This window comes from Tenrec ecaudatus, chromosome 14 (genome assembly GCF_050624435.1).
Source record: "Tenrec ecaudatus isolate mTenEca1 chromosome 14, mTenEca1.hap1, whole genome shotgun sequence".
Classification (NCBI taxonomy): Eukaryota; Metazoa; Chordata; class Mammalia; order Afrosoricida; family Tenrecidae; genus Tenrec; species Tenrec ecaudatus.
Window position 1 is genome coordinate 105,604,795 of NC_134543.1, and position 15,541 is coordinate 105,620,335.

General features: G+C 39.9%; 1 protein-coding gene across 3 annotated transcripts in view; it reads left to right on the plus strand.

The window, feature by feature from the left end:
* The window catches only part of GOLM2 (golgi membrane protein 2), a 78,438-nt gene that overhangs the window by 17,743 nt on the left and 45,154 nt on the right, over positions 1 to 15,541 (plus strand). For all 3 annotated transcript variants that reach the window (XM_075532114.1, XM_075532113.1, XM_075532115.1), the window contains exons 2-4: positions 8,123 to 8,177; positions 8,423 to 8,525; positions 13,477 to 13,567. In XM_075532114.1, the coding sequence (XP_075388229.1) occupies positions 8,123 to 8,177; positions 8,423 to 8,525; positions 13,477 to 13,567 (249 nt within the window). The remainder of the gene's footprint in view (positions 1 to 8,122; positions 8,178 to 8,422; positions 8,526 to 13,476; positions 13,568 to 15,541) is intronic.

The window sequence follows — 15,541 nt, forward strand, 5'->3', positions numbered from 1 at the left end:
TCAGTTAAGTGCTTCAAGTCCTCTTTGCTTTCAATAAGTAAGGTGGTATGAGCTGCATATCAAGGTTGTTAATTCTTCATATTGTCTAGCTTCTCAGATCATTTACTGAGCATACACATTGGATAAGTAGGGTGAAAAGAGACAGCCCCTGACACATACGTTTCCTAATTTTAAATCATGCTCTGTCTCCTTGTTCAAACAACCTATTGATTGGTCTTGGGCATGGGTTCTGTGTGAGCACAGTTAGGAATCTGGGATCCCATTCTTTGCAGTGGTACCTATAATTTGTTATGATCTGCATAGTCAAATACTTTTGCATAGCCAGTTAAACACAGGTAATTATCTTTCTGGAATTCTGTTTTCAGCCAGCATGGTCTGGCAATGATAGCTACATTCATTCCCCATTTTCTTCTGAGACGTAATGTTTGTTTTTATAACTGTATCTCATCAATTCATTATTTTACTTTGTTATATTTAGTTTAGACCAGTATTGGAAAACAAGGGTTTGTTAGTAAAGGTTTCAGACCTTTCAGGCCATGTGGTCTCTGTCCTGATTGCTGAGCGGCAAAGGAAGCATGCATAACTGGGTGAGACTTTTCCGATAAAACTTTATGGACCCTGAAATTTAATTTTCATATCATTTACCTGTCATAGAGTATGATTGTTTTTATCCCCCTTTACCATCTAAAAATATAAATACCATTCTCAGCTTGGCAGCTGTACAAAAGCAGGCATCACGCAGCCTTTGCCATCCCTTATTGAACATTTCCTCTCACCTGAACTACCGGATAGTGAGATGGCAGATAAGTGAGGTGTAGGTATATCCATAATGATGTGCAGCCATCACCACTCCTTAATTCCAGACCATCCTTATCACTATAAAGAGGGGCCCTGTGTCCATGAAGCATTTCTTCTTCTGTTCTTCCCCCTGGCAACCACTAGTCTCTTTCTCCATAGATTTGTCCATTCTGAGCATTTCATATAAATAAAACCATTCAATAGATAGCCTTTCTGTCTAGCGTTTTCACATAGTGTAAATAATATTTGCAAGGTTGTCCATGTTCAGCATGGATCAGTGTTTTCTTCCTTTTTGTGGTTGGATGTCAGGTTGGATGTTAAGCTTACTTTTTCAAAGCTCCACAGTACTCTAAGGGAGAAGAAAGTGCGAAGCCGTAGACTCCCACACCTGCTTCAGCTAGACCAGTTCTGCTTTCCTCTGCTATTTGTGTATACATAAAATTTGAAATTGGAAAGTCACTGGCTTTCATATTGAAGTATGAGGGGCTACCCCCCCAAAACCGTAAAAGGCTCTACTAGGCGGCGCTTTCATAGTATGCATTTTCCCTCCCTAGGTGGGCATCAAGCAACTCGCTCTGAGTTAGTGCACCCAATGGTATTGCCTGGGAAGGTTCTCTCTGGTTACAGTGAATTTTTTCGTAAAAGCATTTTTGCTCAAATCTTGTTTTTTGTGGTGGCTGATTTAAGAGAACAGCATACGGTTGTGAAATTTTGTTTCCTACTTGGGAAATTTTCATAGAAATTGTTGTGATGTTGAACAAAACTTATAAGGACAAGTGCTGTGGGGAAAACTGAAGTGTAGGAGTGGTTTGCTCTTTTCAAAAAAAGGAGAAATGTCAATTGATGACAAACCTCATTCTCGATGTCCATCAACTTCCCAAACAGACAAAAATGTTCACTCATACTGCATTTGGAATTTGTTCTACCAGGTCAGACTGGTAAATCAAGCTTTCTATTTAGAGGTTCTGAAAAGATTGCATAACAGTGTGCAACAAAGAAGACCCGATTTGTAGCAGACAGGAAACTGATTTTGCCACCATGACAATGCACCTGCTCATGCAGCCATCTCATTGTGCCAGTTTTTGACAAAAAACAGCCAGACACACCTTGCCCCATGCACCTGACTCTGTGCAATTTCTTTTTGTTTCTGCAAATGAAGAGGGACATGAAAGGACAGCAATTTGAAGGTGTGGAAGAGATGAAGAAAAAAACGAGGGAGGTACTGTCAGCCATCCAAACAGATGAGTTTGAAAATGTTTCCAAGAATGGAACTGCAGATTTGACAAACGTATTCAGTGTAATGGAGAGTACTTTGAAGGTGATAAGGTTGTTTTGTTAAAAAAATTACATAGCTTTGAAAAATAAAAATTCTGGGGTTTTTGTTTTTTTGGGGGGGCATTACCCTCTCATATAGACTATGCTTAGAACTGATGGGCCTACCTGTAGGAAACAGAAAGATTTTCCCCAAGTTGTCTCCCCCAAATATATGCTAAACTTAGCTGCTTGCTACACATGGCAGGTGACTATGTACTTGGAGGTGAACAGAAATAGGTCAGGGGTTATTCTCCCTAAGGGTTATCAGCCATCTTGAGCAAGCAGACACCACTGTTTATCCCACAACAAGTAAGGCCCACTCCCTTCTGGTAAGGATAGTAGTAAATTGTTTCCCTGAATGAGAGCCCAGGGAGGTCAAGCACACTCAAGGATGAACAAGGTTAAGCCGTCATCATGAATCTAGGGTCCACCCTTCTTGTCACATGTATACCTTTAGTCCCTCCCATGTATACACCCTTAGCTCATTCCCTTCCAGTTACGCTTTTGCCCCTGGTACATCCCCCTTCTATTGCTTGTATTGCCTATTGTACAGCCCCTTCCTGTGACATGTGGTTACCTGTAATTGTGCCCCTCAGTAGATATAAGCCTTGGTTAGCAATAAAGTTCCCTCCTGCTGGCTCTCTCCCCTGCTCGCTCAGCCTGGCTGGTAAGATCATGGCCATCCAGGAGGTGAGCATGCTACCATGAAATGTGTCTGACTTCTTTATTTTACTCTCTCTTCTCTCTCTCATGCTCTCTATGATTTTACTATAATCTTTATATATCTTAACCATACAATTGTGCCTCTCGAACCCGTGACTAGTTGTGGGGGGCTGGCCCTTTCTCCCACACCTACCATTGTCTTTTTTCCTAAGATTAATTCCAAGAATGCTTCCTTTACCTCTAACTGAATTCTCAGACACACTACTTTGGTGGGGTTTTCAAGGATACCTCATGCTTTCTTGCCTCTGTGCTTATGTCATCTCCCATATTGAAATCCTCTCATCAACCTGTTGAAAGTTTTACGTAGCAGCCACTCCCTAATTTGCATACAATCCCTAACATACAGAAATTGTACTGGTCATCCCAGCTAAAAGTCATCTTGGAATTACTAGAGTTATAATATTACTACAGATGCTACTTGGCCTACTAATTCCTTGGTTGTGCTCAAGTTTTCTTAGCTGTTTTGTATGCTGTCATTCTTTACTTTAACACAGTAGGGGTTTTGTTTTTGAGTTTACATGTATTTTACTTGTAGACAATCCACATGATTTTTTTTCTCATAAAGACACACTAATCCTGATGCCTCTACTAGAAATAAGCCACGGTAAAATAATTGAAGAGCTGAAGATGACATCAGTTCTATTAGTCTAAGTCTTGGTATTGTTTGAATGAAAAGCAGCAGCCCATTAGGGTGACAGGTGACATCCAAATAATTTGTAAATTTGTTAACACTTTCATTTCTAAAGCATCTATTTCAGCCTGAGTTGTCCAGAGAAACAAAACCAGTGACACGTACTATGTATAAGAAAGAACCGTGTATACATCAAGAAGTAATTGTGTATCACGCAGGCAGCCCAGCTCAGTTCAGTTCAAGTCTGAAAGTCCAATGTTAGCCAGGGCCCTTTTCAGACTCCCATAGCTGTAGGCCTATGACCCTGAAATGTGAAGTGGGAATAATAAGGGGATCACAGGCTGTGGGTGCACATGGGGCCACCTCAGGTGGCAGACCCAGAGTCCCAGTGAAGTCCCAGCAAGGAGGAAAGCCAAGTGGCGGAGAGGAATTGTCTCTGTTCCCTCTTGCTCTTATACAGAAGGCCACACACCCAAGGATTGACATGTTGACCTCTGTGCCTAGCTGGGAGTGTCCACTTGACATAATATCTTAACTTTTTAAAAATCATTTTATTGGGGGTTCTGACAGTTCTTATCACAGTCCATATACACGTCCATTGTGTCAAGCACATTTGTACATCTTTTCGAAACATTTTCTTTTTACTTGAGCTTAGTAGCAGCTCATTTCCCCCTCCCCTACCTTCCCTTCCTCATGAACCCTTGATAATTTATAATATTTTTTCTTGTCTTACACTGACCGCTGTCTCCCTTCACCCACTTTTCTGTTTTCTGTCCCCCTGGGAGTGGGTTATATGTAGATCATCATGATTGGTTCCCCCTTTCTCCGTCCCACCTTCCGTGTCCCCTCCTGGTATCACTTCTCTCATTATTGGTCCTGTGGGGTTTATCTGTCCTGTATTCCCTGTGTTGTGAGCTCTAACTGTACCAGTGTACATGCTCTGGCTATCGGATTTATAAGGTAGAATTGGGATCATGATAGTAGTGGGGAGGGGAGGAAAGCATTAAAGAACTAGAGGAAATTGTATGTTTCAATGGTGCTATACTGCACCCTGACTGGCTTGTCTCTTCCTTGTGACCCTTCTGTAAGGGGATGTCCAATTGTCTACAGATGGGCTTTGGGTCTCTACTCTGCTCTCCCCCTCATTCACATTGATAAGATTTTTTGTTCTGGGTCTTTGCTGCTGGATACCTGATCCCATTGACACCTCATGATCACACAGGCTGGTGTGCTTCTTCCATGTTACTTCTCAGCTAGATGGCTGCTTGTTTATCTTCAAGTCTTTAAGACCCCAGATGCTATATCTTTTGATAGCTGGGCACCATCTGCTTTTTTCACCACATCTGCCTATGCACCCCCTTTGTCTTCAGTGATTGCATTGGAAAGGTGAGCATTACAGAATGCCGGGTTGTTAGAACAAAGTGTTCTTACGTTGAGGGATTACTTGAGTAGGGGCCCAGGGTCTGTCTGCTATGTACATGGATGTAGATGGATCTATTTCCCTATCATTATATATAAGATATATAAATATATTTACATATGGACATGCCTATATTTAGACATCTATAAATGTCCTTTGCCTCCTAGTTCTTTCCTCTATTTCCTTTGACTTTCTTCTTGTCCCATAATCATATTCAGTCTTCCTTCGGGTTCCAGTAGTTCTTCTCAACTTCATTGCCCTTGATCAAGTCCCACCAGGCATCCTATGCCCTCTTTACCATTGATTTTAGGTCACTTGTTGTTCACTGTCCCTGGGTTGGTTGGCACACCCCTACGTTTCCCCCGCCTTCCCCTCTGGCAAGTCCTCCCCCTATCTTATCTAGATAAACCTGCAGACAATAATAAGCACAAAAACAAGGCAGAGCAAAACAAAACAATACTAAATAAAAACAAAAAAACAATAATACCGACAAAAAAAGGAAAGCCTATAAATAGTTTGGTTGCTGACCTTTAGGAGTGGTTTCTGGGTGAGTCTGATGGGGTGCCACACCCTGTCCCCAAAGTCTATGTTTGGTGTTTCCCAGGGACTTCCTTGCTTTGCTCCCCTTGCTGTTCTATTGCACACCCTTAGTGTTTTGCTCCGGTATAGTGGGGTCAGATCAGGCACAATTCCTGCACTGTGTCTCCAGTGTTGTCCCCTATAGCGCTATGGGTTAGTGAGGGAGGTCGTGTCTCCTCTTGTGGTGGGGCCGGCCCTATGGTCCTCTTTTTGCATTGGCTGCTCTGAGCAGGAATATAATCCTCAGGGCTTGGTGGGTCAGGATCCCTTACTGTCCTTAAAGAAAATCATATATGGGGTCACACCATCCTCACAGTAGTGCAGAACAACCATACTGTCTGTATTCATGTTTTTATTAATAAAGAACTCTTTGTTTTTGAATTGGCAAACGTGTGTTTGATTTGTTTTGCAGCCACTGCCATAAAAGATTTTATTCTTCCTGGTCTCTGTCATCTAAGTTTGCGTTTGACTGATTTCATGAATTTTGGTGTGCTTCTGTAGGCTTCTTTTATGAAGTTGGTTCATGATAACGTTGACATTAATGATTGCTGACTTGGGTTCCTCCATTGGAACCTTTAGCTGAGGCATTCCACCAATGAGCACAGTCATCCATGTTTCCATTTGGCCTAATGACTATCCTCCACTCTACTTCTAGGCATAGCTCATCCTCAATCTCCAGGAATTTGTGAATAAATTCCAGAGAACATTTCATCATGGCTAAAGAGGTCCCAGTAGATAACCTTGATGATGACTAGGGGAGACAGCCTTGGCATTGAGGAGTGTGGTGTGTGTGTGTGTGTGTGTGTGTGTGTGTGTGTGTGTGTGTGTGTAGGGGGGGAGGAGGAGGAGGAAAAGCTGCCTTTGAGCTTCTTTAAGTCTAGTTGAAAATAGTATGGCACTCTGGAAAAATAGTGTGGCACTTTCTTAACCCTCTTGCCACCCATGAGATATGAAGTGCCCACCTATATTTTCTTCCTCTGGGGTTTAGTGGGAAGCTGGTTTTCCACTTTTAGTGCATGCTGCCATCTGGTGGGTGTCCTGTATAACCAACCACATGAATCTGAAGAAATGGGCCTTATTCCACCAGTCCCCAGTAACAGAGACCCCTCAGAACACATGTCCCATGAATTGTTTCAAAATCGTATTACCTAAAACAGAATTGTTTTTATTTCATTCAGGAATACCTCCTTTAGAACACATGGTTTCAACAAAAAACTCAAAGCAGAAAATAATTCTTTCTTGGAAGCGTTTTAAAAAGAGTCATATTGGCGATACAATTTAGCACTTCTGGACATTTCTTTTAAGGTCACAAAAGTCTGTACATGTGTGCAAAGTGATATGGTGCTTCCTGAACCAACTGGGAATAGGTATACCATATGGCCCAGCTGTAACTATGCTGGGCATGTGACCCAGAAAAGTAAGAGACAGAACACGAGCACATATACTCATTCCAGGTTCATTGCAGCACAGTTTACAATAGCAAGAAGCTAGAATCAGGCCTACTCGATATGATTTCGTTCATATAGCATTCTTTAAATAATAAAATTACAAACAGAATAAATTAGTGTTGGTCAGGATGGCGAGGTAGGAATGGAATGTGGGTAAAGGGATACAATGAGCAAGATCTTGGTGATGATGGAATGAATAGTCCCGTATCTTGCTTACTCTGTGCTTGAATCTATATATGTGATAAAATAACACCAAACTATACATGTATATTGCTTCAATGTTTCCTGATTTTTGTATTGTGCTTTAATTACGTAACATGTACCCATTTGGGGAAATTATGTTAAGGGTACATGGCATCTCTCTTTGCTGTCTTTAACTTTCTTTGACTCTTCAATTATTTCAGAGTCGAAAAGTTTCAACATTCTTTAGAGGTTGAGGTGGTATTTTTCCGAGTCATTTCCCCTCGCAGTGCTACTTTTGATCTGCATGAAACCGGGTAGCCCTCTCAAAGTAAAATTACTTTTGAGCTAAATAAGATAACCCATTCATAGAGATTTTATTTCTGTTGTATTTTACAATTAAGTCAAACCTGTTAAAAGCAAGAACTGAGAAACAGTAGTCTTTTTGTCTTATAGGAAGTCTTATTTAAATGGAATGGTTGGAGCATATTTGGTATGTTCCTAATGTGTTTTGTTTTGTCTTGAGTACAGTGACCAAATCTCCGAGGCCACTTAATGAGAGTTTTAAAGTATTTACTTACCTTTGAGTCAACATTCCTAAATAGTAATACAGAATTAGAGTTCTTTTCTAGTAGGATTTTGAAAAACATATTAAGCAATATTTAACTCTGTGTTAAAAATTTCTAAAAGTTATTACCCTGTATACCAAATAAGATAAATATTCTTGTATACATTTAAAATGAGCAAAAAATTAAATGAATAAGTAAAATGAGAAAAATCAGATTTCTTTGGGGGAAAAGGTACTGCATATACTTGCGATAAGCCGACCCGTATATCAGCCGAGACACCTAATTGTACCACAAAAACTGCGTTTGTGCTGGAAACGGCTTATACATGAGTATATAGTATATAGAAATAATCAGAATTTTTCTTTTGCATTTGTAATCAAGTTCAAAGTACATTTAAGTCAAGATAGTAAATGTAAGCAAATTGCCTTTTAGTAAAATGAAAATTTAATCTTTTTTTCAGGTTAAATTACAGAACAACATATCATATCAGATGGCAGACATACATCATCTAAAGGGTAAGAAATCTTAATTACAGGTTAAAGATGTTAATAATGAAAAGGTTCCATTGAGCTGATTCCGACGCATGATGGCCTCATATCTGTGAGGGTAGAACTGTGCTCCAGAAAAATGTTTTTTGTTTTTGTGAGGTTTTTGTGTGTGTGTGTAAATTAAGTGACAGTTTACAGAGCAGCTCATAGTTTTACATTCAACAACTCCTTAGCATTTCTCTTCAACTCATCCATCGCTATTGTCTCCATAGAGCAACTTGCTGAACTTCGTCAGGAGTTTCTTCGACAAGAAGACCAGCTTCAAGACTACAGGAAGAATAATACATTCCTTGTGAAGAGGTTAGAATATGAGAGGTAAGATAGTAGATGCAAAACATTTATGAATCAGAAATACTTGAACAACTTTTAAACTTAATTCATTTCTTCCTTTCTGGTTTCTCGTTTCCTTTTCTTTCACTTTCTTAGGCCTTGTGTCAAGCACTTCAGTACATTTGTTTCTCTCATCATTCTCAAAACATTTGCTTTCTACTTGAGCCCTTGGTATCAGTTCCTCATTGTTTCTCTTCCCTCCTCGCTCCCCCCTCCCCCATGAACCATTGATAATTTATAAATTATTATTATTTTGTCATATTTTCCACCGTCTGACATCTCCCTTCACTTACTTCTCTGCTGTCCGTCCCCCAGGGAGGAGGTTATATGTAGATCCTTGTAATCTGTTCCCCCTTTCTTCCTCACCTTCCCTCCACCCTCCCAGTATTGCTACTCTCACCACTGGTCCTCTCACATCTGTCCTAGATTTCCTGTGTTTCCAGTTCCCACCTGTACCAGTGTACATTCTCCTGTCCAGCCAGATTTGTAAGATAGACTTGGGATCATGATAGTGGGTCGGGAGGCAGCATTTAAGAACTAGAGGATAATTATGTTTCATCATTGCTACATTGCACCCGGATGCCCAATTGCCCACAGATGGGGTTTGGGGCCCCACTCCACACTCCAATGCTATAATTTCTTTTTTATTTCTTTTTTGTCTTTGATGCCTCACACCTGATCCTTTAAACACCTCATGATCTCACAAGCTGATGTGCTTCTTCCCTGTGGGCTTTGTAGTTTCTCAGTTAGATGGCCACTTGTTTATCTTCAAGCCTATAGGACCCCAGATTCTATATCTTTTGATAGCCGGGCACCATCAGCTTTCTTCACCACATTTGCTTATGCACCCCCCCCCCCTATGTGTTTTTATAAAGCAGAATGTGATAGCTTCAGGCAGCTATTTTCAAATATATAAAAGCATCTTTGATTGTTTGATGTATCATTTAAAAGGATACAAATAACCTGGGTCCCAAACAAATCTACTATTCCAGAAGGCACAGTTCTTCCGGAGTGTTTCTATGTAACCCCCACCACTTCACAAGTCCTGTTTCTTTGTTTGTACGCTTTTTATTTGTTAAATATCATGCAAAAAATATATCTTACAAGGTATATTGAATCTGTTGTGTTGCAGGGTTCACTGTGAGATAGAAAATCTGAAATGCTCTGAGTTTTATCAAATTAGATGTGGCAAAGAGTAAAAGAAGACCCAGTGGTTCTTATGGGGCATCCAGGAAAGGAAGCCAGCCTGGGAGGTGTCCCAAGAATGAGAGTGAGCTTGAGCTACGGCTGCTGCTTCTGCTGCCCCCTGGCCCCTGCTTACATCCCTGTAGTCAGTTGCTGATGAAGTTGGAAAAGCTCCTAGTTATCACTCTTTTAAATCTTTATTATGTCTTTAATCTCTGTTATGGTTAAAGATGGGTTTTACATGTGTGCACCAAGAATTAGAAAGAATTACCATATTTTAAAGGACCTTTATGAGGTGCTTTATCCAAAAAATGGAATTTTTTTTTTCCAAACTATGTATTTAAGTTTTTTACAAAACAACCTTATCACCTTCAAAGTACTTTCCATTACACTTAATACGTTTGTCAAATCTGAGGTTCCCTTCTTGGAAGCTTTTTTTCAAACTCATCTGTTTGAATGGCTGACAGTACCTCCCTTGTTTTTTTTTCCATCTCTTCCACATCTTCAAATCGCTGTCCTTTCGTGTCTCTGTTCTTTCACAGAAACAAAAAGAAGTTGCACAGAGCGAGGTCAGGTGAGTTAGGTATGTGGGGCAAGGTGTGTTTGGCTGTTCTTGCTAAAAACTGGTGCACTGAGATGGCTGCGTGAGCAGGTACATTGTCATGGTGGCTGAACCAGTCCCCGGTCTGCTGCAAATCAGGCTTTTTGGGTCACATACTATTAACACTATCTTTCCAGAGCCTCTAAATAGAAAGCTTGATAAGCAATGACCTGGTGGAACAAACTCCAAGTGCATCATCCCCCTCACATCAAAAAACAAATGAGCATCGACTTGAGCTTTGATTTCACTTGACAAGTTTTTTTGGGGTGTCTTCCACTAGCTTGCGTGATGTTTGCTTTCTGGTTGTAAGAATGGCACCATGTCTGGTCACCAGTAATGAATGACCTGAGAAAAAAAGTCTAGGTATCTTTGGAGCTGTTCTTTCAAAGCACGGAATGTTTCCACGCCACGCTCTCTGTTTTGCTTGTCAGTCCGGACTGAGGTATAAATTTCACAGCGAGCCTTCTCATTCCCAAATCTTCCATTAAAATTGGTTTACCTCCAAGATAGTCCAGACAACTTCCCCATCTTTTCAGTGGTCTGTGGTCAGACTTCAAGCACAAGTACACGACTGTTGTCGACATTTTCATTCGTTCGGGAAGTTGATGGATTTCCAGAATGAGGTTTGTCATCAATTGACTTTTCACCTTTTATGAAAAGAGAAAACCGCTCCTACACTTGGATTTTTCCCATAGTGCTGTCTTTGTAAGCTGTGTTCAACATCAGAACCGTTTCTGTGACATTTTTTCCTTAACAGGAAACAAAATTTCACAGCCTCATGCTATTCTCTTAAATTGGCCATCACAAAATATGAGGTTCAAATGAAACTGCTTTTACGAAAAAATTCACAGTGACGAGAGAGCACCTTCCCCGGTAGGTCACTGGGTGTACTAACTCAGAGAGAATTGTTCTGTGTTCACTTAGTGGGAAAGGTGCTTACCACAAATGTTCCACCTACAGAGCATTTTTCCTTTTGGGGTGGAGGGTACCCCTCATATTTCTCACAAAGTTCATAACGTCTTAGGTGATCAATGTACATTTACACTTGAGAGTCCTTCAGAAAGTTTGTGGGAGGATGGAAACAAGTTTTCTGATGTTCTCTTGTAGGGGTTGCATATGTATTCAAGATTCAAAAATAACAGTATTCAATATCTTTTGTGCGTGGGTTTGTTTATTTTAGTAAAATTTTGTTCAGATGTGAAATTTCCAATCATAATAAAAGTTATACCACAAAGAAAGATTTGGGTTTGATTTAGACAAACAAAACGATTAACAGCACACATGTGGCATACTCCCCCGCCTAGCTGCCCCACTGGCTATAGGATTAAAGATTTCATGTGTTTAGAGGTAACATGTTCATCTAGACCAGCAGTTCTCACCCTGTGGGTCCCGACCCCTTTGGGGGTCAACCAACCCTTTACAGTGGTCACCCAATTCATAACAGTAGCAAAATGACAGTGATGAAGTAGCAATGAAATAATTTTATGGTTGGGGGTCACCACCACATGAGGAACTGCATGGAGGGTCGCGGTGTTAGGAAGGTTGGGAACCATTGATCTAGACTAATAATGTACCAAACCTTTACTCTCACAATGTTCGGAGCCTTCCTATTCTCGGAGTAGAACTGTCACAGCAATACAAATCTTTATGTAGAAGGGGTTCTACCTTTTTGAGTTTTTTCATTAGTGTCATTCTCAAATTCTGGAGAATGCTTTATCAGTTTTGTTCTGATAGCATAGAAGAAAGATCATTTTTTTCTTCTTAAATTATTTTACTGATTTATAATACAGATATTTTCCCTTAACCTAACCAATTTTTTTATAATTCTAATGTAATTTTGCTAATATAAATATCAGATATACCACAAGTATAGATAGGAAGTTTAATTTACATTTTTAATGATGAAACGTGACATTTTTCTTTCTTTTTTTTAATAAATCATTTTATTGGGGCTCATACAACTCTTATTACAATCCATACATACATCAATTGAGTAAAGCACCCTTATACATTCATAGCCCTCATCATTCTCAAAATTTTCCTTCCACTTGGGTTCCTGGAATCAGCTCATTTTCCATTTTTCCCTCTCCCTCCCTCCCGGCTCTCCCCTCCCTCATGAACCCTTAATAATTTATAAATTATTATTTTATCTTATCTTACACTGCCCGCCGTCTCCCCTCACCCACTTTCCTGTTGCCCATCCCCCAGAGAGGAGGTTACATGTAGATCCCCGAGATCCCTTTCTACACCCCCTTCCCTCCCGGTGTCGCCACTCTCACCGCTGGTCCTGAGGGGTTCTCATCCGTCCTAGATTCCCTGTGTTTCCAGATCCCAACTGCACCGCTGTGCCTCCTCTAGTCTGGGTCCGCAAGGTAGAATTGGGATCATGATAATTGGGGGGGGGGGGCGTTCAAGAACTAGAGGAAGGTTTTGAGTTTCATTGTTGCTACACTGAACCCTGAGTGACTCATCTCCCCACTACCCCTCTGCAAGGGATGTCCAGCTGTTTATAGATGGGCATTGGGTCCCCATCTCGCGCTCCCCTCATTCAGAAAGGTGACAGTTTCTATGGATTTATTAACCATTTGTTTCATTTTACCAGAATAGTCTTGTTTGTCACGATATTTATCTATCTTATGCCCTTGTGTTTCTTCTGACACTATCTTTATTACTTTCTTTTATTACCGTTGTCACCCTTCTGGTTTAAGCATTTTTGGTGGGGGCAGGTTTAACTCTTACCCTAGTAGTCAGCGTGCTGTCGGATGTATCCGCTGCCATTCCTCCTCGTCTCTCAATTCTCGCTGATCTCCCCAATGTTGTTTTCACGTTACTTCATATGGTGCTTATGGTTTTTCCCTCCTGCTGTACTTTTCTCTTAAAAGTGGCTCCGATGCTTTCTACTCTGTAAGTAGAATTTATAGAAAAGAAGACAAACTTTCTAATTTATGGATTTGTTTTCCTTCAATTATGAGCCTTCTCTGTGAAAGACTCAGAGAGATAAAATTTCTCATTCTCTGTTCGTTGCCCTTCTCATCCTATTTTCCTCTGCTAACTAGGTGTGTTATCTTTGTGAATGTATGCCAACTTATAGAAAACTTCGGCAGTCCAGTCAAAGATAATAAAACCTAAAAGAATGACTTTGTAATTTAGTTTTCAGTGTGGACAACAGATCAAGGAATTAAGAACACAGCATGAAGACAATATTAAGAAATTAGCAGACCAATTTCTGCAAGAACAAAAGGTAATTATAAAGAACACTCAAGCCAAATATGTTATATGTTTCTGTTATATATATAATTTTGAAATTTAAATATGTACTTTTATATGAAGTATTATATTTTTAATATGCTTAGTATTATAATCTGCCTTATTCCAACATGATATGCAGTGGCATTATTGCTGAGGAAATTAGACATTTGTAAAAATATAATTTCGATTCTTAAAATTAATTTTGAGTTAAAATATCTGATTTTTAAAAATAATAATATATTTCCTAGATTGTGAAATGGGTAACATTTTACAGAAAATCAGTTGCTTTTTACACAGTTGGAAACGGGACTATTTTCCTTAATTGTCAATCTCTTTATTTAGAGATTCCTTCCTAAAACACAGAAATAAAATACTAGCAACTGTAAACAATTTTTAGTAGTACTTGGGCGAAGACCAAAAATTATTTATTAATTTATTAGTTGATATATTATGGAAGTTCAATTAAAATAGAAGGAATTTACCTGAAGATTACTACCCATTGAAGATGATCCATTTTCTCAACCCTTTGATCTCGTGATTAGGCATGGCTTGCTCTAAATCTTCTGATGTAAAGGAAGGAAGAAAGGTTTACTGCAGCCATTGTGCCAGCATAAGTCTAGTATACACAGGTTTACCCTTCTCTCTGAAAGTAGAGAATTCCTATGAAACCCTTCATAAGCCAGAATGATGTAAAGCAAAGAAACAGTTACCATTAATTTTGTATGGAAAGAGTTCTGAGCATTCCCAAGTCCCCAAAATAGCCTACCAGATAATGTATAGAACTTAAAATGACTGCTATTTGTAAAGTTTTCAGTGGCTGATCTAAACCATGGTATTTTCCCTTTATATTCCACTACATCCTCCATCTTCAGACCTTACCTATGACCGCCTTCCTCATCCAACCCCTCTTCACATCTCTTCAAGGTAGACCACAGACAGGTGGCAGCTATTATGCTTATATCTTCAAAGAATGAAACAAAACAATGTCCTCAGTATCATATTATAAAACGATGAGCTAAGAAAGGAAAACAAAATTTTGTGAAGTTTCTCTTTCAGTCCTTTAAGTAAGATGCTAACCAAGTACCACACACCTTTCATTATTTAATTTGTCTTTACCTTTAATTTGTTTGGCACTACCGTGACGTAGCTAGGAAAGCAATTTTAAACGACACGAACACACTGCCGTGAAATTGACCCTGACTCATCAACCCAATACAGGGTTTCCAAAGCGGTAAATCTTGGTGCGAGTAGACAGCCTCATCTTTCTCCTGCAGATCAGCTAGTAGGTCTGAACTGCCAACCTTGTGACTGACAGTCCAACACTCACCCAACAGCAACACCAAGGCTCCATTTCAAACTATAAAACATGAAGCACATATTTGTTGCTGTTTTGTTGTTGTTACTATTTTGTCTGTTAGGTACACTCGGCTATCTCCACCTGATTACCAAAGCACCCTTTCTTCTCTTCATTGTAACCATTCTTTTTTTTTTTTTTAAACATTGATTTCAGTTTGGTTGAAAATTTACAAACTAGTTTCCCATGTAACAATTTATACATACCTTATTTCATGCTATCAGTTGCAATCTCTGCGGTGTAGTAGCATTCTTCCTTCTTCCTCCCTGCATTCCCCATTCCATTTGCTGCCTAACAAGCTTTGTTATGGGGAAACTGCTGCGCTTTGGGATTCGTGTGGTTAATTCTATGTTCCTTACAAGTATTGTTCACTTGATAAGCTTGTCGGTTATTTGGCTGAAAGATGATCTCTGAGAATGGCTTCAGTCCACACGTGAAGGCTGTCTAAGGGTCACAGTCTCAAGATTCCACCAGTCTCTAGCAGACCAGCCAGTCTAGTCATTTTACAGTTCTGAATTGTGTTCCACATTGCTCTCCCATTCTGCCCAAGATGTCCTGACCACAGCAGTGGTAGCTGAGTTCCAACTAGTTCTGCTGATCTCAGGCTAGTAG